The sequence below is a fragment of the Tursiops truncatus genome, chromosome 14 (assembly GCF_011762595.2).
Source record: "Tursiops truncatus isolate mTurTru1 chromosome 14, mTurTru1.mat.Y, whole genome shotgun sequence".
NCBI lineage: Eukaryota > Metazoa > Chordata > Mammalia > Artiodactyla > Delphinidae > Tursiops > Tursiops truncatus.
The window spans coordinates 7,486,571-7,511,500 of NC_047047.1; the positions used below are offsets into that span (position 1 = coordinate 7,486,571).

At 51.8% G+C, this 24,930-nt stretch overlaps 1 protein-coding gene across 8 annotated transcripts in view; it reads left to right on the top strand.

The window, feature by feature from the left end:
* CRACDL (CRACD like) overlaps positions 1-24,930 on the top strand; it is a 121,913-nt gene that overhangs the window by 96,093 nt on the left and 890 nt on the right. For all 8 annotated transcript variants that reach the window (XR_004521789.2, XM_073791063.1, XM_073791065.1 and 5 more), the window contains 4 exons: positions 266-493; positions 4,268-5,840; positions 22,631-22,803; positions 23,837-23,981. Coding sequence is in view for 7 of the 8 variants with exons in the window: in XM_073791063.1 (XP_073647164.1) it covers positions 266-493; positions 4,268-5,840; positions 22,631-22,803; positions 23,837-23,981 (2,119 nt within the window). In the remaining variant the exon portion in view is untranslated. The remainder of the gene's footprint in view (positions 1-265; positions 494-4,267; positions 5,841-22,630; positions 22,804-23,836; positions 23,982-24,930) is intronic.

Genomic DNA, 24,930 nt, shown 5'->3' on the forward strand with positions numbered 1-24,930 from the left:
GAAGAATTGGGCTGGTCGGTGTCATGGGAGAAAGGAGCACTTGTCTGAAGCACCTGTGCAGCTGCCGTGGGTGGGCGAAGGCAGAGTTACTGGCTACCTAGGACTCGGGTTCTTGGAAATGAGTGATGGGCCTGCAGGGTTTGGCTCGACACTTCAAACCCCCAGCCCAGAGATGAGCCCGGTGAAAGGGGAGGTTGATGTGCCGGCTGTACTGTTTCCTCGGGGAAGCTGACGGCCTGGCCTGTGTGTTCCTTGTGCCCTGAAGGTCTGTGTGGTTTCCTCGTCCCGGCCACAGTCTCCTGACCAGCTCTTCTCCAGGCAAGTGAGCGACACCTCCGTCTCCCCCAGGACCTCGGACGGCAGCGTGGCCCCCGTGGCTGATTTCGATTATCCCCCAGAATTCTCCTCCTGCCTGGACAACTCTGCGGCCAAGCACAAGCTCCTGGTCAAACCCCGCAACCAGCGGTGCAGCAAAATGCGGCGTCTGTCCTCGGTAACCGGGCAGGGGCAGGGTGGGCGGGTCCCCCCCCCCGAAGTGCCGAGCTGGTCCAGGGTACCTTCTCAACACCCCACCATCTTGTCTTGAGGGAAGGAGGGAGGGGATGTTGGTCTACGAGCATCTCTTTCTCAGCCCCGTCATTCTCTGTGGCCAGGCGGACCCCACAGCCCGCTTCTCAGCTCCTCTGGGGATGACCACTGGGCAGCGGAGAAGGTGACAACCCTACATGGACCTCGAGCCCCTGGTCCCCCCAACCCCGCGAGGGCTGTGGGACCATGACCATGCCGCAGGAGCTGGGGGTGCTCATGGTTTCAACCTAACTCAGATATGTCCCTCCCGTCCTAAGCACTCATTCATTCGGTCTTCATTCTGCAACGCTTGCCAAGAACCTGCTCTGTGCCTTGGGTCCCCTACCTTCCCACTGTCTTCAGTGTGATGTCCACACTGCAGGCCTGGCGCAGCCGGGCCCTGCCCACCTCCTTCCATTCTCACTCAGCACGCTGTGGCCTCCCTTCTGCTTCTGGCACTCACCAAGCTGCCTCCCACCCCAGGCCTTGGGACCGGCTGTGTCCCCTGCTCAGTCCTTGGGGGATGGGTTCCGAGGCCCTCCCCAAAGGGGCTCCCCAGGAACGTCCTGTGGAAAGCAGCCCACCTGCCCATCACCCCGGGCACTTCCTCCACGGCACTGGCTATACACGGACGTGACCTTTGTAAATGGAGGTGCTCACTTGTTTATTGCCAGTCTTCCGTGAGCAGACTGTACTTCTAGCCCTGGGGCGACACTAGTCACAGAGCTGACATTGCGTGGACGTTAGTTGAACGCGTGAATGGATGAACAAACGCCTGAATGACCAAGGGAGAAGCTGAACAGCTAGAATGGACACTGCCTGGGGCGAGGACCTACTTAGCAGCACAGGGGTGGTGCCCCTGTAAGGACAGACCCTCCTTGGTGTGCTGCCCGGGCAGTCATCAGCTCGTCCCTCTGGGAGCTGAGAACTCGCTCGTGCAGTGCTTTGTCTTCACGGGACCAGGGGCTCGAGGTCCATGTAGGGTTGTCACCTTCTCTGCTGCCCAGTGGTGCCTGCAATGCCTCATCCCCAGAGGAGCTGAGAAGCAGGCTGTGGGGTCCACCTGGCCGCAGAGAATGACGGGGCTGAGAAGGAGATGCTCATAGACCCAAAATCCCATCTGGCACAGGAAAACGAGCAAACAAAAAACCTTGGCTGTCAAGATCGTGATGTTTATTACAAGTTTGAAAAGCCTATTCAGGGCTGCATTTGGCTGGACCCGTCTGCCCCCGCCAAAGCAGGGGTTGGGGAAGAGGAACGCACGGAAGGCCAGCTTAGGTTTTGGTTGTCTCAGCATGTTTGTTGCCCTGCTGCTCAGAACCGTGCCCCGTGCATGGCTCTGGCGCAGTAGAAGTGGAACGCCCGTAAATGTTTATACTGACATCTCACCACCCCAGCTGGTCCTCATCCCAACCCGGGCAGTGCCAGGAGAGGCAATATTATTAACTCTGTTCTGTCGGGAGCAGCGTGATTAGATGACTAGCCCGAGGTCGCCTGGCTGGCAGAGCTGCCAGCAAGTCCCGGGTGTCAGAAACAGATGCTTCCTCTCCACACCGGCACTGCCCACTGTGCCCGTCCTCTGCCCGTAGATGATGTGCGTGCTGCCCAGAGACACTTTCTTTCTGGAGAGAGGAGGTTGATGAGCAGGCAGCCATGCTAGAGTCTCCATCTGGGTGCGAGCTGAGCAGTGGGTCCCCTGCTTCCAGTTCCTCGGGAGGGTCCCAGGGGGTGAAGCTGCTCTGAGGGCCCAGAGCGGGAGGCAAGGTGTGGGTGGCGGAGGTGGAGCGGGTATCCGCATCCTTCCTGCTGTCCTGGCCAGAGAGCCCAGGCTCAGGTAGGTGCCGCTTTGTTCCCTGCAGAGCCTCTGCTCAGCATCGGGGTGGGGGGGGGCACCCTCTGGAGCGCACGCTCCGTGCCAGCCTTCCTTCTGCCTGGCCTCCCACTGTAACCCCTCGGAGCTGCCAGTGGCTCAAGCTGGATGTGCTCAAGCCAGGCCCGCTCCTCAGCTTTGTGTTGACCTAATGTGGGTTCCAGTAGTTTGCAAACATGAGCCACTGTCCTAAAGGGGTTTCCACATCGAGGATTTCCTGTAGTAACAAAAGGCCAGTCACACCTTAGGAACCTGCAGCTTTTGAAAATTCTTCTGGGGATTTCGCATCTTCCCCTTCTGGAATCCAGGGGAATAGGGTTGTGCATCTCGGCAAAGCTGGCTTAGGTGTCGTCACAAACATCCCAGTTATGTCGTGTTAGCAAGCAGATGCCAGCTGGAAAATGTTAAAACAACAACAACAACAATAACCTATTGCAAACACTTCTCTGGGTGTTTGCTAAAAAGAAGGAAGGAGGGCACTGCCCTTGTGCAGAAGCCTGGGTGACTCTATAAAGTCTAAAGACAGGTCTGAAATCAGGAACTTTTCAAAAACACCAGCCTCAGTGCCCTCAGCCTTTCGGTCATTTTCACATTTGCTTGTGAATGAATCATGACTACCTTGATCTCCTTTCCTTCCTAAGAGAGCAAGAACTGACTCTGTGGATGGTGGGGAGGAAGTGGACCAAATCTAGATTCCAGAGACCTTTCGGAAGAAAAATAGCACGAGGCCATGACTTACTGCTAAGCCAGGCAAAGCCTCCTGTAGAAGTGGGATCAGAGCTAGCTCTGGGGGTGCTAGTGGAGCCCTGGAGGTGTGGGCTGGAGGGCAGCCGGCCAGTCACTCAGGCCCAGAGTCTGGTACGTAAAATGGCAGGGGGTTGGCTTGACCAGAGCAGGGAGTGGGAGAGACCATTTAAAACGGCAGAATAGATTGTCTATTTTATGTATAGTAGTGTGTCTGTGTTAATCCCAGCCTCCTAATTTATCCCTCCCCCCACCTGAGAATATGAAAAAGAATAGATATATGTATAACTAAATCACTTTGCTGTACGCCTGAAACTCACACAACATTGTAAATCAACTATACTCCAGCATAAAATAAAAATTTCAAAAAGACAAAAAAAATAAAATAAAAAACGGCAGAATATAAGACTTCAAATTTAGCTGAAAAGTTTGGGCGTTATCCTGTCAGCTATGGTTTGCTGTTGACCGTGGTGGGATGATAGGAATCATGTTTTAGGCAAACCAGCCTCTGCCTTTGCTATGAGGGTGCATCCCTGCAGAGAGAAGGAATCGGCTGGGGACACTGGCTCTGAGGCAGCACAGGGGGTCAGAGAGGGCAACAGCTTTGCCCCTGGGCCACTTATTAGCTCAGCCTTGGCCAAGGCAGGGACCTCTCTGAGTTCCCAGTTCTCCAGGTGCAAGCAGGAAATAGTAATCCTCTCCTCACTGGAGCCAATCAGGGAGTTAGTGAGGTAACCATGTCGAGCACAGAGCATGGCAGACCCGGCCGATGCTAGTCCCCTTCCCTTTGCTTCACTCTGTAGAGCAGTGTCCACTGGTTTCTAGCTTGGCCTTGAGAGCCTCAGGCAACATTTATTTTAGGGGCATAGCGGCCTCAGTTCTGCTGAAAGCTGAACTTGGGAGGCAAGATTCCAGTAAGGGAGGATTAAGAAAAGACAGCTGTGTGTGAATGTCCACTTGAGTGCCAGCTTTAGAGACATTCTGCTTCCCTTAAACCTAATTAAACCTTGAACACGATGGGGAGGCCATAGGCTTCCTAATACTCGTCCTAATGATGCTGTCTTTTGTCCACTTTATTCCTCTTAGAGAGCGCAGTCCGAATCCCTGAGCGATCTGACGTGTACCCCAGAGGAGGAGGAATACGACGAGAAGCCGCTACCCAAAGTCAGCACGGAGGAGAAGCCCAGTTCTGGGCAGCAGGAGGGGGGACAGGACAGAGGCGCTGAGCCTGGGGGGCAGGCGACCATGCTGCCACCTGTGGGGCCCCGTGCGCGGCGGGCGCGCCTGCAGCACTGCCCGGCGTTCACCGCTAGCACTGAGGATGAGAACCCCCCGAGGGAGAACCCCTCCAGCCTTTTGGCCACGCCGGAGGTCATGGAGGTCACAGAGCCCGTGTCGAGCCCACACCCCCGCTCGGAGTCCCCGTCTTGCCCAGAAGGCTCCCCGCACCCTCACCCTAATCCCGACAACGAAAACCCAAGGGAGGAGCTGTCCCTGGAAACCCGGTGTCCCCCCGGCGGGGACACAGCAGACGAGGTGGTTTGTGCTTCGGGAGACGTCGAGGGTCGATTATCTCCCTGCATCCCCGAGGGGGACACGACCCCTCCCGAGCCCGGACCCATAGCCACCTGGGAGACGCCCTCTGGTCCCAACGGGCCAGACCACACCGGTCCGAAGGAGGTAAGACTGACTCTGGACGCTCCGGGTCCCGAGGGCGCAGGGCCAGCAGCCCCGGCCCCCAGCCCGCCGGCCCCCAAGAGCTGCTTGAAGCACAAGGCCTCGGCTGCGACAGCGAACGCGAACCTCGGCGCGGCCCCCTCACCGCCTGCCTCGGCGTCGCCTGCAGAGGCGCCCGCACCCCGATCCCTGGACCAGGAGGCGGCGCCCCCGGAGCCCCCCAGGGCCGAGCGGGAGGGATCCCCCACGGAGGCGGCGGCGCCGGAGCGCAAGATGGAGCGAGGAGGCCGCGAGGCGCGGGCCGCCAAAAAGTTCTCGGTGTCGTCGGGCCGCGAGTGGCCGCGCGCGGGGGGCCGCCTGCTGGAGCCCCGAGGCCCCGCCGTCCGGCTGCCGCTTCTCAGGAGCGGTCCGGCCTGGAAAAGCGAGGCCGCCCTCGAGGACCTCCCGGCGCCCGCCGAGCCCCAGGGCCTGAAGCCCGGTCCTCGGAAGCCGCCCGCCCCGGCCGAGCGCGGCTCTCCGGACGCGGCCACCGCGGACCCCGGCCCAGCCGCCCGGGAGAGGCCCGCGGGCGGGGACGGAAGCCCCTTCCCGGTCAAGCTCCGCTCCACGTCTCTGTCCTTCAAACACAGAGAAGCGCCCTGCCCGGAGGGGAGGGGAATCAAGAGGTACAGCGCGGAGGTCAGGCTGGAGAAAGGAGGGCTGACCTTGCTCTCCAGGAACGACAAGGGTCCGCCCGGGACGGGCCCCGCCGCCCGAGGCGCCAGGTCTCCCAACGAGCCGGGGAAGGCGAAGACCCGGTCCACCGAGCAGCTCAGCTCCAAGCCGCCCCTGCCCAGGAAGCCGCTACTGCAGACCCTCACCCTCCCCCAGCTGCCCGCGCCCCCCGACGCCAGCCCCCGGGACCCCGAGAAGGTAGGGCCGTCCGCCGACCCCAGGAAGGAGAGCCAGGCGGCGGAGAGGAAGTCGCCCCACAGGGCAGCTGGTAAGAGGCCCGCGTGGAGCAGCCTGGGGAGGGTGTTCGCGAAGGGTCAGGGCTGTGGGGAAATCAGGTCAGTGGACGTCCGGCAAGGTATTGATATATAAATGCATTGGGTAAAAACCTTGCCGGGGAACTGGAGGAAAAGTCAAAATTCCTGTTGGTACCACCAACATGTTTGATCAAGAGTTAGGTATAGAGACTGGGGAAGGGAAACAAATATCAAGGTTTTGTGTAAGTTCTGAGAAGTCAGGAAAATGTGGAAACTCGTTTTGCAGCGTCTTCCGAGAGGAGCTGGGCCTCTCAGTGGATCACTCAGACACTTTTTCCTCCAGAAGGGGTATCCCTCCTGGGTAATGTGTGCTCTCATGGGTGGAGGCCCTCCTGGGGCCTCACCTGGTTCTTGGTTATAAATGAAGCATCTGGCTCCACTGTCACTTAGGTTCATTCTGACCTTTTCCCCAAAGGAAGAATTTCATCCTGTTTAATAATAATCAGGCTTACAGGGCCCAGCCTCACACAGGAAGAGTCCCCTCTATTGGAGTCCTGAGTCTTCGTAAAATCTGAGTTCTTCATCAGGTGGGCCTGAACTGTCCCAAAAGGGAGATGGTGTTAAGATTGGGGCAGAATGTAAGAATCTTGTAAAGCAACTGTCTTTTAAAATGAGCAGAGACAAAATAGATGACCTTTCTCTGTCTTTGACATTTGTCAGTCTATATAGTGTTTCAGATGGAATCTGTTGGAAACGGGTATTTTCAGTGGAGCTGAAGAATCTCTCGTTGTTGGTTTCTTTTATTGATGGAAGTCAGTGTACCAAAATGGAGCTAGACATGCAAGTCGTGTGGGTGTGGGTGTGGGTGTGGGTGGGTGTGTGTGTGGGTGTGACGGGAGCACTAAGGAGAAATTTTCCATGGCAGATTTTATAAAACAACACAACTTTCAGGATATTTTAAGTGGCTGCTCTAAGTTCAGGACTCTGTTTAATCACTGCATTGTGGAACGGAGAGGAAGTAGAACCCAGTTCTCTCAGGGACCCCACACCCTAAAAGGAGGACGAAGCACACACACGAAGACAGGTTTAAAGACGTTCTAGTCTTCTGTGTCTTCTTCCTAGGAAGTTAGTAAAAGTGCAGTGTATAAAGGGCTCTGAATTCTTAAGGCGATACCCAAAGATGCAGGCGATTCCAGGGAGAAGTTTCGGGAAAACGCCCCCAGAAGAGCCTACACGTGCAGCCTTCCTGATCCAGGCCCCTTGGCTCCGCTGCGATTTGCTGTTGCTGCTGCCGCTACATTAGGGTCATCAGTGAGGGAACTTTGGGGGAGGTTCAAGCTGTAGCTGATTATCCACTCTGCAAATTTCCAGGTTATTGAAGCTGTTACAGAGTGATTCAAAACGCCATTGCAATAGCCAGGGCGGAGGAGGGTGCAGATAAAACCCTGACGTCAGCACCGTCCGCCTTCGTGAGCTAGAATTGAAGATGTCTCTCTTGCTGAATGAACAGAACTTAAAGACAGGATACTCAGCTTCACGGTCAGATCTGGAAAAGAAGCTTCAGAGGGCGAAGCTCGACACGTTGATAATTTATAACTTCCTCAGCTTAAGCTGTGAGAGTCAGGCTTTGTTCACCGTCAACTGGCTGGAATGGTCTGTAGTTAGAGAGCTTCTGTTTTTTCTTTTGATTTGTAAAGTACAATATAATATTTATTAATGGCTTTGCTTAAATAGAAGAGAGTTGTGTTGTCCGACTTAGCACTCCCTAAGCCACAGAAGTAACTGACTCAGATGAATTCTGGAGTGGAAGAATCTAGGTTGCTTTAGGGGGCAAGGGTAGTGATTTTCATTTCGATGCAAAGAGAGGAGATAATTCTTACATTCTCTTGGGAACCGACCCTCCCAGGGTGGATGGTATTTGAGGGCTGCTGTCTGGTGCCCCCTGGGACCGTGGGGTCTGGGGGCTGTCTCCTGCAGGCCAGATCAGAATCTCAGAGCCCCAGGCTCCCAGAGCCCATCAGTGAAGCAGCCTCCACCCCTTCCCCAGACCCTGGGTCTGCTTGTGGTTCAGTTCGTTATTATTTCTGCTCTCGCCCTCATGGCTCCCAAATTATAGCAGCTGAAGGCAATTAAATTCGTGTAAAACATACAGATAATAAAACGTTGTAATAACAGTATTACCCAGTTTTCCAGGAAGGCCTAATTACTGCCGTTTATTATCTTGTGGTGGCAGACGCTTTTACCCAGAGCTCCCAGATGGGCTGCCATCTCCCCTGCCCGCCTTCCAGGGGTGCGCACCATGAAGTTGGGTTATGGAGGTGTCCCAGATGGGCACAGTTCCATCTCCGGGACTCCATCTACTTTGTCCCAGCACTCCTGCTTCTTCCCCCACCTGTCCCCTACACCCTGTCTTCCTTCCCTGAAGACGGAGAAACCCCGGGGGTGTGGGATTCGGGGAGGATAAGATGGTTGTTGGCAATAAACAGAGGAGCCCAGCTTGCTGACCGGGCTGAGCCTCACAGGGCACCTTGGGGGGGTCGCTGTGAGCCCAGTATGTTTGTGCTCGTTGATGCCAAGGAGACCAGTCAGTCTGCGCACTTGCCATAGGAGGTGAATGGCCCTGGGTTATCAGCCCTGTTCACGTGTGCAGACGGTCCCCATCCTCCTGTGGGGCCAGTCCGTCCCAGAGTCTAAATCAGCAGTCTGGAAGCAGCTTCCTGCGCTCAGGATTAGAATTGGAGCAGGAAAAATGGTGAAATACACAAAACGTACAGAAAAAAGTAGTCGTCCGTAGGTCCACTCTCTGGATGTTATCCCTGTTGGCCTTCCTTCTAGTCTCCTCTGTGTGTGTGTGTGTGTGTGTGTGTGTGTGTGTGTGTGTGTGTGTGTGTGTGTTTTATTTTCTAGTGGTAGACACTTAGATATTTTGGAGAGTAGCTAGACAAAGCACTGTTCTCACCAGGGGCCTCGTTTGATCACCAGCCCCTGCCTCTAGTCCATGCTCGTTCCCTCCAGACCGGGCTGGTGCCAGTGGCACACCAGGTCCTGGAGCCAGTCCTCACTCATTCATGCATATTCGTTCTTCCAACAAACATTCATGTACTCCTGCCATGCACACTGCACTGTGCTGGCCCTAAAAGGTGGTCAGGAAGAGAACGCCAGCCCTGCTGTCGGGGAGCTTAGGGGCCCGGGGAGGCAGGTGGCGGCGACTGTAGGTAGATGCCCATCTTTCTTTGGATGGCAGGGAGATTTTCTGGAGGAAATGAGCTCGAAAAGACTGTCACTGTCTCTAACGACAAAGTTATTTCAGCGTATTCAAGTTCATTTGAGTAGAATACAAGGAGTTTGGTGGGATTTTGTGTTGGTTGTTTGTTTGTTTTTTTTTGTATATATATATATATATATATATATATATATATATATATATACAGGTCTTTTATTCTTAAAGAAAAGCAACTTTGTTCACACCTGCCCTTCTTTTTAGCCTTATCCATACCCTCATGGTCCCTTCCTGGCAAGTGTGGTCCACACCCTGGGCCTCCATTTCCCCGCCTTTCCTGTGCTCCTCAGACTGTGTACCTCCACTCATCCTCGCTTGCCTCCCAGTGCGATCACTCTCCTCAGCTAGGACACCCCCGTAGCAGAGCCCGTAGTGAAGCCACACCCCCTCAACAGTTGTGCTGGTGGTCCTGCAGGTTCCCTTCCCTCGCCACTCTGCCCCTCAGGTGGTCCCGGTCATAAGAGTGCAGAGCAACGCAGAGGCTGAATCCCAGCTTTCTAGCCAGAGAATCTTGGGGTGTGAAAAACCACAGAAGGGAAACACCTGAGAAGGGTCCTTCACATACAGGTATGAAATCCTGGGCTTGGCCCTGAGATGCACCTGCAGATCAGCACAGAAGAACCTTTGAGAATTTTAACAGGACCAAGTCTCAACATAATACTCAAAATGTCTAGGATACAACCCAAAATTATTCAACCTACAGAGTACCATGAAAACCAAAAGAATTCTCAAAGAAAGAGGCAATCAACAAGCATCAAGCCTGAGATGATCCAAAGGTTGGAATTATTAGAAAAAGATGTTAAAGCAACTGTTATACCACGGTTCCAACATGTAAGGGTGAGCACTCTTGAAACAAATGGGAAGATTCTCTGTAAACAAACAGAAGCTATTTTTAAAAGCCAAAGAGAAATTTTAGAACAGGAAAATATAACAGAAATTAAAAATTCACTGGAAGAGTTCACTAGGAGAATGGAGATGATAGAAGAAAGGGTCAGTGAACTTAAAGATGGATCGATAGAAAACATCCTGAACACAAAGAGAAAAAAAGATTTTTAAAAAAGCCTTGGGGGCCGGAGCAACAATATTAAAAAGTCTAACATTCATGTCATAGGAGTCCAAGAGAAGAGGAGAAATAGATTTGAATAGAAAAAAATACCTGAAGAAATAATGACTGAAAACTTCCTACATTTTGGAAAAACAAATTTACAGATCCACGGAGCTCAGGCAAATTACTTTTGCACCCTTGTAAAAAATGTGGCCATATCGTTTGGTTTTACTTCACCTTTTCAACAAATGGTCGTGGAGCATGTGAACATCCATATGCAAAAACGTGAACTTTGACCAAAGTCTCACATCATATACAGAAATTAACTCAAAGGATTCACTGACTTACAAGTAAAATGAGGGGACTTTCCTGGTGGTCCAGTGGCTAAGACTCTGCTTCCAATGCAGGGGGCCCGGCTTCAATCCCTGGTCAGGGAACTAGATCCCACATGCTGCAGCTAAGACCTGGTGCACCCAAATAAATACATATATATTTTTTTAAAGGTAAAATGAAACTATAAAACTTGTAGGAACTTAGGAAAAAAATGTTTGGAGCATAGGACTAGGCAAAGAGTTCTTAGACTTGACATCAAAGCATAATCCATGAAAGGAAAAATTGATAAATTGGACTTAAGAATTTAAAACTTTTGCTCTGCCAAAGACCCCATTAAGAGGATGAAAAGACAAGCTGTGCGTTATGAGAAAATATCTGCAAACCATATATCCAGTGAAGGACTGGTATCTAAAATATATAAAGTATTCTCAAAACTCAACAGTACAAAACCAAAAAATACATTAGAAAGTGGGCAAAAGATACGAATAGCTATTTCACCAGAGAGACTATACAGATGGCAGATAAGCACATGAAAGATATTCATCATCATTAACCCTTAGAGAAACACCAATAAAAACCCATAATGAGATACTTTCCCATTAGTATCTCATTTTAGCCATGTTAGAATGGCTGGAATTAAAAATGTTGATAATACCATGTGCCCAGGGGGTTGCAGGACAACAGGAATTCTCACTCATTGCTAGTGGAAATGCACAACAGTACAGTCACTTTGTTTTTGTTTTTATTATTATTTATTTATTTATTTGGCTGTGCCAGGTCTTATTGTGGCCAGCAGGCTCCTGAGTTGGGGCATGTGGACTCTTAGTTGCGGCATGCATGTGGGATCTAGTTCCCTGACCGGGGATCAAACCCGGGCCCCCTAAATGGGGAGCGTGGAGTCTCAGCCACTGGACCACCAGGGAAGTCCCTGGTACAGTCACTTTGGAAATTGGCAGCTTCTTACAAAATTAAAAGTACACTTACCTTATAGCCCACCAATCCCACTTCTAGGTATTTATCCTAGATAAAGGAAAACTTAGGTTAACCAAAAGCCTGAACACAAATGTTTATAGCAGCGTTATTCATAATCACCAAAAACTAGACACGACCCAAATATCCCTCAACTGGCCAGTGGATAAACAACCCACACAATGGAATATTAGTCAGCAGTGAAAAGGAATGAACTGTTGACACACACGATAACGGATGGATCTTAAATGCATATACTAAGTGAAAGTAGCCAGTCTCAAAAGATTATCAAGTGTATTATTCCATTTATATGATGCCTGAAAGAGGCAACAATACAGAGACAGAGCAGATCAGCAGGTGTCAGGGTTTGGGAGTAGAGGGTGGGGTCTGACTACAAAGGGGTAGTACCAGGGAATTTTGTGGGGTGTTGACATTGTTCTGCAGCCCATTTGTGATGGTTGTTAGAAGAATCGAAGCATGTGTTCAAACTCATAGCACTGTACGACAGAAAAGATGCATTTCACTACATGCAAATTTTAAAATAATCTTTTAAATGGCACAAAAAATAGGTAGTAGCCTCCTTTTCACCCACCTCTGAACCTCTCTAATCACACACACACACACACACACACACACACACACACACACACACACACACACACACACACACACACAAGGAACCACACTAACAGATTCATCCCAGCTCTTTTCCCATGGCCATTGCAGTCGTAGGTACATCAATGTTGATATATAGGCACAGCAATCCTTTCTTAAAAATCACAAAAACGCATGTTGGCTTGCAATTAGATATTTTCAGTCCACAAGAAAGACTGGGCATCTTTTCTGATCAGAATGAGCCACTTGTCCTCATTCTTTTTAAGGGCTACAGAGTGCATGTACCATATTTTATTTAGCCATTCCCCTACTGAAGGGAGTTCCAATTGTTTTGAGGTTTTTCCCTTTTGCTAACAGTGGTGCAGTCACCCTCCTTGTTCGTTTTAGCTGTGTGTGTTCACACAGTTGTTTCTCCAGGCCAGATGCTTTTTTGTATTCTTCTTTTTTTTCTTTTTTGACTGCGCTCTGCGGCTTATGGGATCTTAGTTCCCCGACCAGGGATTGTACCCCGGCTCTTGGCAGTGAAAGTGTGGAGTCCCAACCACTGGACAGCCAGGGAATTCCATATCTAGGCTAGATTCTTAAAAGTGGGTTTTCTGGCTCACAGAGCTTGTGAAGTTTTAATTTAATACACAACTTCAGATGACCCTCCGTAAAGGTTGTACCAGTTTACACTTCTAAGAGCAGAGCAGAGACTATTTCTCCGCCCCCTCATCAGCACTAGGTGTTATCAGTCTATTTTTAATTTCTTTTTTTTTCAACCTGATGGATGAAGAAGGTCAGTCATGTTTTACACCTTGGTCAGCAAGTCCTGGTCATCCTAATGTGACATGTCTTTATCCACCTGCACCCAGGCCAGCCCTCAGCAACCTTTAACCTGACACCTGCAGCACCTCCTCCCGCAACCCTCTCCTCACCCTCTCTTCCCAAGTCATGGGTCTAACAGCGGAGCTTTCCTCTTTAAAATGTCCCGATGCCTTCCCATTATATTTAGAATAAAATTCAAAGTCCTGCGTGAGGCATTTGAGGCTTCTTAGATTCTGGCCAAAATCAACATTTCTGCCTTCCCAAGTCCATCTCCCACTCCTTCCCTCCCTCTGATATCTCCAGCCCCACCCCTGCCACCTGGTCCCTGAGAACATCAGGGGCTTTGATCCTCTGCAGTGTCTGTGCCTGGGGGAGGGGCGGGGCTCCTGGCCTGCAGTGGGTGGCCCTCAGCCGTGTGTGTGTGTGTGTGTGTGTGTGTGTGTGTGTGTGTGTGTGTGTGTGTGTGTGTGTGTGTGTGTGTGTGTGTGTGTCCAGGTGCTGGGACAAGGCTGGGAAGCAAGCCAGGCAGGTGCTGGGTGGGGAGATTGAAGAGCCTGGGTTTGGAGGCTTGACTCTGAGGTGCACCCCTCAGGGGCTGTGGGATTCGGAGCCAATGAGTTTCTCAACCTCTGTGTCTTAACTTCCTCCTTTGTAAAATGAGGTTAGTAGCAACTCACGGGGCAGCAAGAGCATTTTCACTGCCAACTGTGATACAGTCTCACATGGTACAAGTCATACTTCCCTAAGGAGGTACCGAAACCTCCTCTGGGCGGCGGAGACCAGCGAGCGGGCGTGGACTCTCCTGTCCCGGTTCTGCTGCAGGCACGGCTGCGTAGACGTGAGACCCCAGAGAGAACGTGTGCAGAATACTGTGGGAGCCACGGGCCACCACCACCGCCCTGAGTGTACACAGGGGTCCTAAGAGGGGAGAGGAAGAGAGAGCGTTTGCAGGGGTCACAGCTGCAGTTCTGTGAGTCCTCAGCTCAACAGGGTGGCACCAGGGGAGCCTCCCTCATCCCGAGAGGGCCTCCCACGGGACAGGGACAGGGCACAGGGACTCTGGGGACAGGAGCCGGTGTGGGTGGAGGGGAGCTGAGCTAGCCGGGGAGGGTGGGTGGTGGGTGGGAATCTCTCAGAGTCAGTTTGGGACTCTGCCAGACGCACCCAGGACACGGCCCACCTGGACAGTGGCAGGCGCCGGTCACAGGAGAGCTCTGCCTATCCCCCACCCCCTCCTTCCCAGACCCCCAGCCCCTGGGGAAGGACCCGCCCCCCACCCCCAGCTCAGATGCCCTGCATTCGAGGAGGCAGGAGACAACCCTGACTCAGCCCAGAGGTGACGCCGTGTTCTGAAGTGACCGCGGTGAAACTTAGGTCAAAAGACTTGCCCAGAGGCACCTGGCATGTGACCCGGGGGGCTGGGGGGAAGCGGCATTTGGGGCCGTATAGACCATCTTTGTGGCCAGTGTCTTCACTATAGTGCTCTGTTGGGGGGGTATCAACGGGGGGTGGCTGTGTGCTCCGGAGGACACGTGGCAGTATCTGGAGACGTGGTCGAATGTCACAACTACAGTGCGAGGAAGGGAGATACCACCAGCATCGAGTGGGAGGAGGCTAAACATCCTACGATGCACAGGACAGGCCCCCAGCGCCCCCCAGCAGAGAATTATCCAGCCCCAAGCCTCAGTAGTGCCAGGGTGAGTAACAGTTGCTTGTTACTCCATGATAAGCAATGATGGGAAGGCATGACATGTGGGAAAGTTGTGGGGTCATTCCCCTTACTATGATACGGTGTGCGATGTAGTGAATGAAGGTTAGGGATCCAGAGGCCTGTGTCCAGTGCCCACTTGGTGACACACTGGCCATGTCACCCTGAGCAAGTCCTCTACACAGTGAGACTCTGTGTTTCCATCTCTGAAATGGGGATTGAAAGTATTCTACGTTGCAAGGCGAGTTGTGAGGGTCATTATGAATGTGATACTGCTCTGAAAACCGAGACCTAGTAACCCTTAGCTGTTAACGTTTCTTGAGTGATGAATCGGGGAAAGGTCCCTACCTGTCTGGGGTTGGGAGGGGGAGGTGTAATAGAGGAGGGCAGCTCCAAGCTCCGTGGACAAGAGCCATCCCTCCACTGATTGGCCACTCGGTGGCCACTCGAGACAGAATTCCACTCGAGACAGAATCCCAGCTGTTCCTGGAGAGCCACCAGGAATCCAAGGTGGGGTGACTGTTTACATTCTGAATTGGAGGAGGATGCCGTGTAATATAATAGTTTCACTACTCTTCCTCCTTTGCTGAGCTCAAAATTATTTTCGAATTACAGTGCCTTTCCATCCCCATATGCTTATAAGGTCCCAGTTATATCACCTGGCAGGTAATGGAGACCAGCTGTCTCTGTACTCAGAGAAGGACTTTGGTCATTGCCTTCTGCTTGGAGACGGTCTTAATTGCATACACAGTGGTGCGTGAGCAAACGGACTTTCAATCTAAGCTCCTCCATCACAGCTCTGCACCCTTGGAGCCTGCCGCTGGCTTCCTGGTCGCCACCGTGAGGTGTGGGGTTCAGGCTGGACACTGGGACAAGGTCTGCCAGCCTTCACATGCTGAGGCCCAGGCTTAGCCCCTGAACTCAAGCAAAGAGCTTGGCCAAGTGTCTGACCCTTGGGCCCCACCCCCAGTACACATGTCTGCCCGTGATCAGATGCCTGGCCCTGCACATGCAAATCAGGTCAATGAGTAGGTCAAGGGAAGGTAGGTTTCAGGGGAGCTGGGGTGACGAGATCCCAGCAGTGCCTCCTGACTTAGAAGGAGGGAAAGGGGTAAGGACCGGTTTGCCCTGGTGGCCGAGAAAGAGACTCTCAGATGCAGTGGCTCTCCTCCCTGAGAGCTGCATTTGGCCCTGAGTTTAGAGAGGCAGGTTCTCTGCCCTTGCTGATCTGTGGTCTTATTTAGGAGAGGAAATGGAAGCAGGAAGAGGGATTCAGGGTAAGCCATTGGAGGATGGAAAAGCAACAGTAGGGGGGTGCAGGGCAGCAGTCGAAAAAGCAGGTGGTCCCGGAACTCCAGGTGCGTGGAGGCCCGCAGGGAAGTGAAGCGGATGGGAGGGGAGCTGGATCCTTCTCCAGGTCACTGTCCAAGCACCGCGTGAGTTGTGATTCTCTTAGAGTGGCTTTTGTGTTTTTGTTCTGGTTTTTTACTTTTGATTGGAGAATGATATACACGCAGAGACGGGCACGTGCTGCTCAATGAATTTCCAGACACGGAACACACTCCAGACCAAGAAACAGAATGAGACCAGTGCCCGGAGGCCCCTCGGTGCCCCTTCCAGTGGGCTCTAGAACTCATTCCCGGATGGTGGCCGCGTGTCAGCAGTGGAAGGACCCCTCTATCCCTGGTCGCTCTGGTAGGAGAGCCTGCGTGCCTGCGCTGGAGGGATGCACTGGGTTAGAGACATCCTTCCTCTCCGTAGACTCAGCATCTCCCACGGGGCCTGTGCTCACCCAGTACAGTTGATTCTGGTTGTTCACGGTAGCTGTGTTCTATAAAGTCGCCGCAAACACCGAATTAGCGAGTCGTGAACCATCGCTCCAGGGGGAATAAAGGGTTAGGTTCCTGTGAGCGCGCAATCACAACATTTTTCTCAAGTGATGGATACCTAACCTTGTTTAATGTGTGTTTCAGTTTACAGACAGCTTATTTAACATGTATTGTTGATTCACGAGCATCCAACTCCCAGCCAACAACAGTATAACTCACACCCGAGCGACGCTCGTGTGACACGCGTGTCTTCTCCATAACACGCATCACTGCCTTCTCGTGCTTAGGGGCCCCAGACAGCACTTCAGTAGATAGGGGGGCTATGTTAGACAGTACAATCACCAAGAAAAAACACAAAAGTGTGACCCTAAGTACACTGTGAAAGGACCCTTGTTTACAGCCTGAGAGCAGAAACATGAAAGAAGCATCCCCTTGTTCCACATCCGCTGGGAACGTGTTCGTCCCAGGACTCAAAGTTTGCATCGCTCTGTGCACGTCTGCAAATGACCATGAAGGGTCATTTGATTTTGGGGGTTATAAATACGTTTTAGCGAGTAGGCGAATGGTCAAATACAGAATTCCTGGACGAGGGCTGACTGTGTTTGTTGGATGAACAGAGGAAGGAATGGTAAGTTTCCTTCGGAGGTGGAGCGGGGACACAGCCGCGTCACCATTATTAAAAATGGGGGCTTTCTCTGCCAGAAACCCTTTCTCATTCTTAAAATGCTCGGCACGGCTTTACAGATGCTCACGTGAGCGTTAAAAGCCCAAGTTCTCTGGTAGCACCGCACGGCCTGGTTCACAGCCAGAACCGATACAGCGTGACAGCAGGCTTTGCCAGCTTGTGTAGATCAGGAGCTGTCCGTGTAAGGTGAGACTGACAGTAGATCCGTAAATACTTTTAAAAAAACCTTCAACTTTCATACAGGGAGCCCGCAGTGTGGGTGAGGCCCATGTGTGCCCAGGGTCCCCTTCCCACCCCCAGCAGTCCCCTCAGTGTCTCTCCGGGCACAGGGTCACCTCCGTGTAAACCAGGGTGATGGCAGAGGGGCTGGAGGGGAGACAGAAACAGGGGACGGCCCTGGCCTCAGCTCGTTGTCACGAATGCTGGCGATGCTTGCACTTCAGAGCAGAAATCTTAGCAAACTCGGGCCTCTCCGTCCGCAGAGGACATTGTGAAGAGCTGGGAATGAGCCGTGGAGATGCATTTTTAAGATGACAACGTAACAAAAGAGATTTGAAGCTGTGTGCCAGGGTGTTAACACAGCTCTCTTGGGCTGTGTTGATTTATGAAGAACTTTTTTCTCCTCCTTTCTACTTCTGCTTTCTGAATTTGTACATTGTGCATGTGTATTTTTATGAACAAGAAAGATATTTTCTGAAAGGAAGAAGATTCTTTAAAATTGCTGCTCCAGAAGCGGCAGCATCTACCAAATGTTTACGAGGTGTAAGAAGCCTGCCGTCCTACTGTAGGTTAGCTTAGGGCGGAGTGTCTGCTTTATTTTCTTAGCCAGAGGGCAAGAAACGGTGGTGGTTTACATTGTACAGCTCACTGCCTCTCACTCAGAAGACGGCGTTCTTTTTGTTTTTAAGTTATTTTTTCAAGTATAGTTGATTTACAATGTTGTGTTAATTTCTACTGTACAACAGAGTGATTCAGTTAATACATTTATATACATTCTTTTTAATATTCTTTTCCATTATGGTTTATCACAGGATTTTGAATTTAGTCCCCTTTGCTATACAGTAGGACTTTGTTGTTTATCCATTCTATATATAATAGTTTGCATCTGTTAACCCCAATCTCCCACTCCATCCCTCCACTACCCCTTGGCAACCACAAGTCTGTTCTCTACGTCTGTGAGTCTGTTTCTGTTTTGTTGATAAGTTCATTTGTGTCATATTTTAGATTCCACGTATAAGTAATATCATATGTTATTTGTCTTTCTCTTTCTGACTTACTTCACTTAGTATGATAACCTCTAGGTCCATCTGTGTCACTGCAAATAGCATTATTTCATTTTTTTATGGCTGAGTAATATTCTGTTGTGTATACACACCACACCTTCTTTATCTGTTCATCTGTCGATGGACACGTAGGTTGTTTCCACGAGGAGACGGTGTTCTTGACGAGTCCCAGCTGTGTCCTGGCTGTCACAGGGGGTGTAGATCCCTGTTAGAGTCCCACCCTCGGGGTCCCCAGCCTCCTCTCCCCACTATCTGTAGGAACGCTGCCTATGCCCTGTTCCATACAGCTTGCTCCAGTGCGTTGTAAAATACTCTTTTTGGCTCATGTGGGTCATCCAACTGCATGGCGTAGGAATTCATCAGAGCCGTGTCAGTGCCGTCATGGTCAGAGTGACACCAGTGCCAGGAGCCTGACCCTGAGCCCCCCGGGGGCTGGGGAGCCAGCTGGAGCGCTGAGATGCCGGGGCCGCCTTGGCCTCGCACAGCCAGCCACCATTTGCCTCTGATGTAAAGCCCAGGATGGAAATGTTGTCTCCAGTACACTTAGTCTTGACTGAAGCATTAGAATATCTTGTTGACTGAAGTAGTGAGTTTCAACCCCTAGTCGAAGCCCTCTCTCCAGTCTCCCTGTGGTGCAGCAAAGGCCAGCACGTGCTGGGTATTGCTGGGAGGACCGTGTGACCAGACATCTGGGGCCAAAAGAGAGCAGAGGGCATGACCAGCCACTGAGCATGAAGGAAAGATCTAAGAGGAAGTGAAAGGGCCCCTTTAAGAGAAGTCCAGAAAGACAGATTGTGAGGACCCTCTGGAATGAGGGATGGGAAATGCAGACTTTCTGTAAAATACGTAGCCACCCAGCCTGCCTTCTGTGTGCCGGGCAATCACTGGGTTGTCTAGACAAGAAATAAAACGTAAAATTACATTGTAGATAAGCTGATATTAGAACAGCACTTGGTATGTAGTCTCTGGAGTGTGTTTGTTTAGTAAATAAGTTCTAATGACCAGAAGCATATGTCAGGGCTTCCCTGGTGGTGCAGTGGTTAAGAATCTGCCTGCCAATGCAGGGAACACGGGTTCGAGCCTTGGTTTGGGAAGATCCCACGTGCTGCGGAGCAACTAAGCCCGTGAGCCACAACTACTGAGCCTGCAAGCCACAACTACTGAAGCCTGTGCGCCTAGAGCCCGTGCACCACAACGAAGAGCAGCCCCCACTCGCCACAACTAGAGAAAGCCCATGTGCAGCAACGAAGACCCAATGCAGCCAAAAATAAATAAATAAAATAAACAAATTTAAAAAATAATAATAAGGAAAGCATATGTCAGTGGGGTGGACGGTCATCTGGCAGATGTGTCGGGGCAAATGTCTCAGTAGAGTTCCAGAGGATTAGGAGGGAGAGCATGTCCAGCTCAGTGACCAGAACAGGCTTCATAGAGGAGATGGCATCCGGGTGCCGACTTGGTGGACGTGAGGGGGTGATCCTGGTGCCAGTGTCCAACTGCAACCGAAAGCGGGGTCCGGCTGCTCTCCTCTCAAAAGCCATTAAAGAGGCCAGGTTGGTGGAAGGGAAAGTTTGCTTTATTTTGGATGCCAGCAACTGGGGTAGGGGGCACCTGTCCAAAGGCCGACTCCCCCCCACTGACAGTCAGGGGGCAAGAGCTGTTATAGACAGAGCACAGGGGCTACACGCAGAAATAGCACAGGCAGCTGTGACGGTCATTGAGAAATTGGTCATCAGTGGTCTGACCAGCGTCATCTTGATTGTTTTAGGTACAGTTAATCTTTAGTTTTGGGGTCGGTTTGTTTCCATGTCTTTGAGGCCAGTTCTTGGAATTGTGGCAGCTTGTGTCATGGAACTTCTTCCACCTGGTGAGAGTTTCAGTGTCTATAAGACAGCTCACAGGAGACGGCTCAGAATATTATCTGTAGCCCTTGAGGAGGAACTATAGGTCCTTGGCTTTGCTTACTGACTCAACTATTACATTTGGTCCCCTTTGACTGTTTTCCTTTGTTTCTGCATTTTCTCACTTCTCGGAGTAAACTTATTCTTTGGCTAAAGGTTTTCCACAGACAAAAGGCAGGCGGAGGACATGGGGGGCAAGGACCACAGGGCCCTGATCCAATTCACAGCCTGTCCTGGACCGTGGCCACAGCCTCCCTCCTCGCCCCCCGCCTCCAGCCCGCTGTCCGCCTGCTCAGACTTACTCCTCATGCAGCCTCCAGAGTATACCCAGGGTTTAAAGCCCTGTGGCTCCCCGTTACAGACAAGAAAAAGGCCAAGAAGGCCCCCTCAGTTGGCCTAGGCTGCATTGCAGCCCCTCTGGGCCGGCATGCTGGCAGTTCTGTCTTCTGCCCGCTCCACATGGGAGGCCTTTCCTTACCCCTCTGCTCAGCCTAGAAGGTTCCTTCTCCAGGTCCCAACCACAGACAGCATCCTCAGGTCCTACCCACCGGTGTTACCCTGTGTCTACACAGCACGTTGTGAAGTGTAGCGTTTTCCAGTTTCCACTGAGTGACTTGTTTTTGCTTCGTCTCCTCCACTGGACTTGGAGCTCTTTGAAGAAACAGGTTTTTTATATTCTTTCACCTTAGCAGTTAACACCATCCTGCCCATAGCAAACAGTGAGTGAATGAATGAATGGGAGGGAGGAAGAAAGGAAGGCGGACGGGGAGTGGAAATGCTGGGCTCTGGCTAAGAATAGACGTAGGGCTGGATTACACATTTGGAAGCAATCTGAGCAGACCTGAGTGTTGAAGGTCAGGAGTGGAACAGAGAACATTTGGGGAAGAAGAGAAAAAGGCTGAGGGTTGGGAACCAGGAGAAATTCCAGGTTTAGGAGCAAGAGTCCAGCAGGGACCTGCAGAGGGGATGCCCAAGGTGGACAGGCCTCCAGGATGGGTTATATGGCCACATGCGAGCTTCAGGGGTAAAGGAGCCGGAGTACGGGAGAGTCCTCTGATCTGTGGTCCAGTGGTTGGGCGGATGGAGAGTGTAGTGCTCACGTTGTGTCAGGATCCAGGATGAGCTGAAGAGACACGGGCAGGAGCCCTTGGAGTTGAGGGCAGAGGAGGGTCGAGAATGGGGCTCCAAGGGGGTGGCGAGGCTCCTGGAGATGTTTTGTTGTTGTTGTTGTTTTGAGCTGTGGGAGACCCAAGTGTTTTGCAAAGCAACGGGGAAGTGGTCAGAGGCCAGGGAGAGCCTGAGAGGCCGGAGGGGACAAGGGGGTAAGTCGAGGAGATGGAGCAGGGTTTGCAGGGGCCAAGGACGGGTCAGTGCATGTGAAGCCCAAGGTTCCTCTCCACCTGCCGGGACGCCAAAGCTCGCAGGGCGGTGGCTCTGTCCCTCGCCCCTCCTTGGTGACTAGGGGACTGGCAGAAGAGGGCTTCCATGTTGAACTGGAGGCGGAAGCCAAACCAAATAGAGTAAAATTCTAAACAAGCCGGAACAAGGGGTGCCGTCTGTCAGGCCACAAAGAATGAGGACGCCGACTCGCCCGGGCCTCCCTTGCGTGTGGCTGTGACCCGGGTGTGGCCTGTACCTGCTGGCGGGGCTGCCCTGTGGACACGGGAAGCAGGAAGGAGCCGGGTGAGGATGGAGGTAACCGTCCACTTGCTTTGTGGGCTGGCTGGCAAGTATTCAGAGAGGGCAGCTCATGGGGAACCCTTGGATTCAGGGTGCTTTCCAGAGACCTGTGAGAAGCCACTTAGTTAATCATTCCGTTTCCTCGAAATGTTTTGGTTTTAAAGGCATTATTTCTCTTCTCTCCCGAACATCAAGGAAAACAGCCACGGCTTACTTTTGGTGTCAGTCTCCACAAGGGAAGGTTGTGCTTATAATTTCTAAAAGAAAAGAGAAGAAGAACGTCCCAAGTCAATCGGGTATTGGGTAGCATGTACTGGTCTAGCGTGACAGGCCTATATTAAAGAAACCTGACCTTATCATGTACTGACTCTTATCTCATTCTCTAAGGTATCCAACAGGAGGAAGGTGACTTTAAAATGTGTGTATAGGAGCAGTTGCATTTGATTCTTTGTGGCTCAGACTGGAGGAGCAGAATCTCTTTGATTTGTCTTTAACTGAGAAAACAAAGTCCCTGAAAACAAAGTACTAGTGTCACCAGAGAGGCTCCCAGACCTCCTTCCCTGCCACTGTCTCCCAGAGCCCCTGTGCCGTGCTCTCTGGGTGGGAGAAGCCGCAGGGGGGCTGAAGGTGACTAGGATTGTTTTGCATAACCTGTGTCTTTACCCACAGAGAAGGCAGCAGGGCCTGGGACCGACGGCCAGCCCGCGCCGCCCTGGATCACCGTCGGGCGACAGAAGCGGCGAGGGGCCCCGGAGCAGCCATCCAGCCAGGAAGACAAGCCTGGGGCCGGAACCTTGAAGTCTGACACAGGAAGGCCAGCCAAGGCGCCCGAGAGAACCCAGGTGCTTAGAGCAAACATTCCCTGTCTCTGTGGATGCAGGGGAGAGCCCCTGGCGGGGCTGGGACCCGGGACCCCATGATGGCCTCATGTCCTGCACGGTCATTACGGGGACCGTCGCCTGTGATGACTGCTGCTGTCTGCCCTGTGCATGTGCTGGGCGGCTGAGGCGTCAGAGAAGCCATGGATCACTCAGGCCGTGGAGACAGCCCTGTGCTCCCGGCCTCCTTGGCAATGCAGCTCAGCATCTGGAGAGATGGACCGGGGTTAAAATAACTTCTCAGTTGGACGCTAGGCGACCATGTCAACAGCTCCATCTCGACTCATTTTGCAATAATGACCGAGTTCTGCTTTTGCTGCTACCCTGGCCACCCGCTGGGGTCCTTATTCCTCACCTAGGACTGCAGGGCTGGAACCTGGGGCTCCCTTTTACACTCCGGACTGAAAACAGCGTTACCAAACCCAAACGACTGCGCTTAGAAGCAGGCTGAGACTCACAGCTTTTGTGTTCCCCCAGTTGCCATGGTAAATCCCAAAGCACATTTCAGCCATGCGGGGAAGTGAGCCTGAGCCTGCAGTAGAACCTGCTTCTCTCCATTTTAACCAAAACCACAATCGTACCCCAGCTTGGAAACCCTCCTGCAGGCTTAGGGAATTCATAAAACAAATATTCACCAGTGACCCCGGCATCCATGATCATACCAAGTGTCATAAAAGTCTCAAAAACTATTTCCAAACACAGTTCATTTTGCCTTTCCAATGGAACCCTGCTGCCTGACGTCTGGGGTTGAGGCCAGGGCTGGGGACAGGGCAGAAGCCAGGATGCCTGTGTGTGCCCAGGAGGCCTGCACGAGTGGACTCCAGCATCCTGGAGGCCAGATGGCAGCCAGTACCCAAAGCAGAGCTCCTCCGAGAAAGTGCCGGTAGCATGATTCACGTTGGCAGAAAAACCCCGTGGCTCATTGCCTTTGGTTAGGTTTGTCCCCATCTGAATCTCAGGTGACGGGACAGCGTGTGTCTTTCTTACATCCTCACAGGAGTCCGTGAAGCAAGCCGACTTCGTCCGCAGCAAGTCTTTCCTGATGGCCCCTGCCAAGCCCACTGTGGACCAGAGGCAGGGGACAAAGCTCCACCTCCAGGAAGGGCTGCAAAGAGGGATCTCCTTGTCCCATCAGAACTTGGGTATGAAACCCGAAAATAGTACTGAACACTTTGAAATGCATTTCCGGGTTTGGTCCTGCCATGGTTCTTTTGTTTGTTTGTTTGTTTGTTTGTTTTTTGCGGTACGCGGGCCTCTCACTGTTGTGGCCTCTCCCGTTGCGGAGCACAGGCTCTGGACGCACAGGCTCAGCGGCCATGGCTCATGGGCCCAGCTGCTCCATGGCATGTGGGATCTTCCCGGACCGGGGCACGAACCCGTGTCCCCTGCATCAGCAGGCGGACTCTCAACCACTGCGCCACCGGGGAAGCCCGGTCCTGCCATGTTTTGTTCTGTTTTGTTTTTCTGAATTACTTGCCACATTGATTTTTTTAAAACAGCTTTTATTGACATAATCGTTTACATGGCAAAAAACTCACCCATTTTAAGCACACAGTTCAGTGAGTATCTATTTACTGAGTTGTCCAACCATCACAGTCCAATTTTAGAACATTTCCCTCACTCTAAAAAGCTACCTCATGCCCATTTACAGTCATTCACCATTCCCACTTCCCAGCTCTCTATTTTCTGTCTCTCTATTTGCCTCTTTTGGGACATGTCTTATACATGGCATCATAAAATATGTGTTCTTTTGTATCTGCCTTCTTTCACCGAGCATAATGTTTCTAGGTTCATCTTTGTTGTGGCATGTATCAGTATTTTTAGATTTAGTTTTCGTTGTGGTAAAATACACATGACAGAATTCCCCATCTTAACCCTTTTTCAAGTGTACAGTTCAGCAGTGTTAAGAATATTCACACACACAGTGCTGGCAGCTTTATTGTGAAAGTTTCTCTCACCTCATTGCATCACTGGAACTGTTCGAGCCTGCTCTGAAGTCTGTTTAGCACATAAGTTATCCCACGCTGAAACCTTCTTTACAAGTGTACGGGCTTTATGTTTGAGACCACGGTTAAGACCTTGGACCTGTCG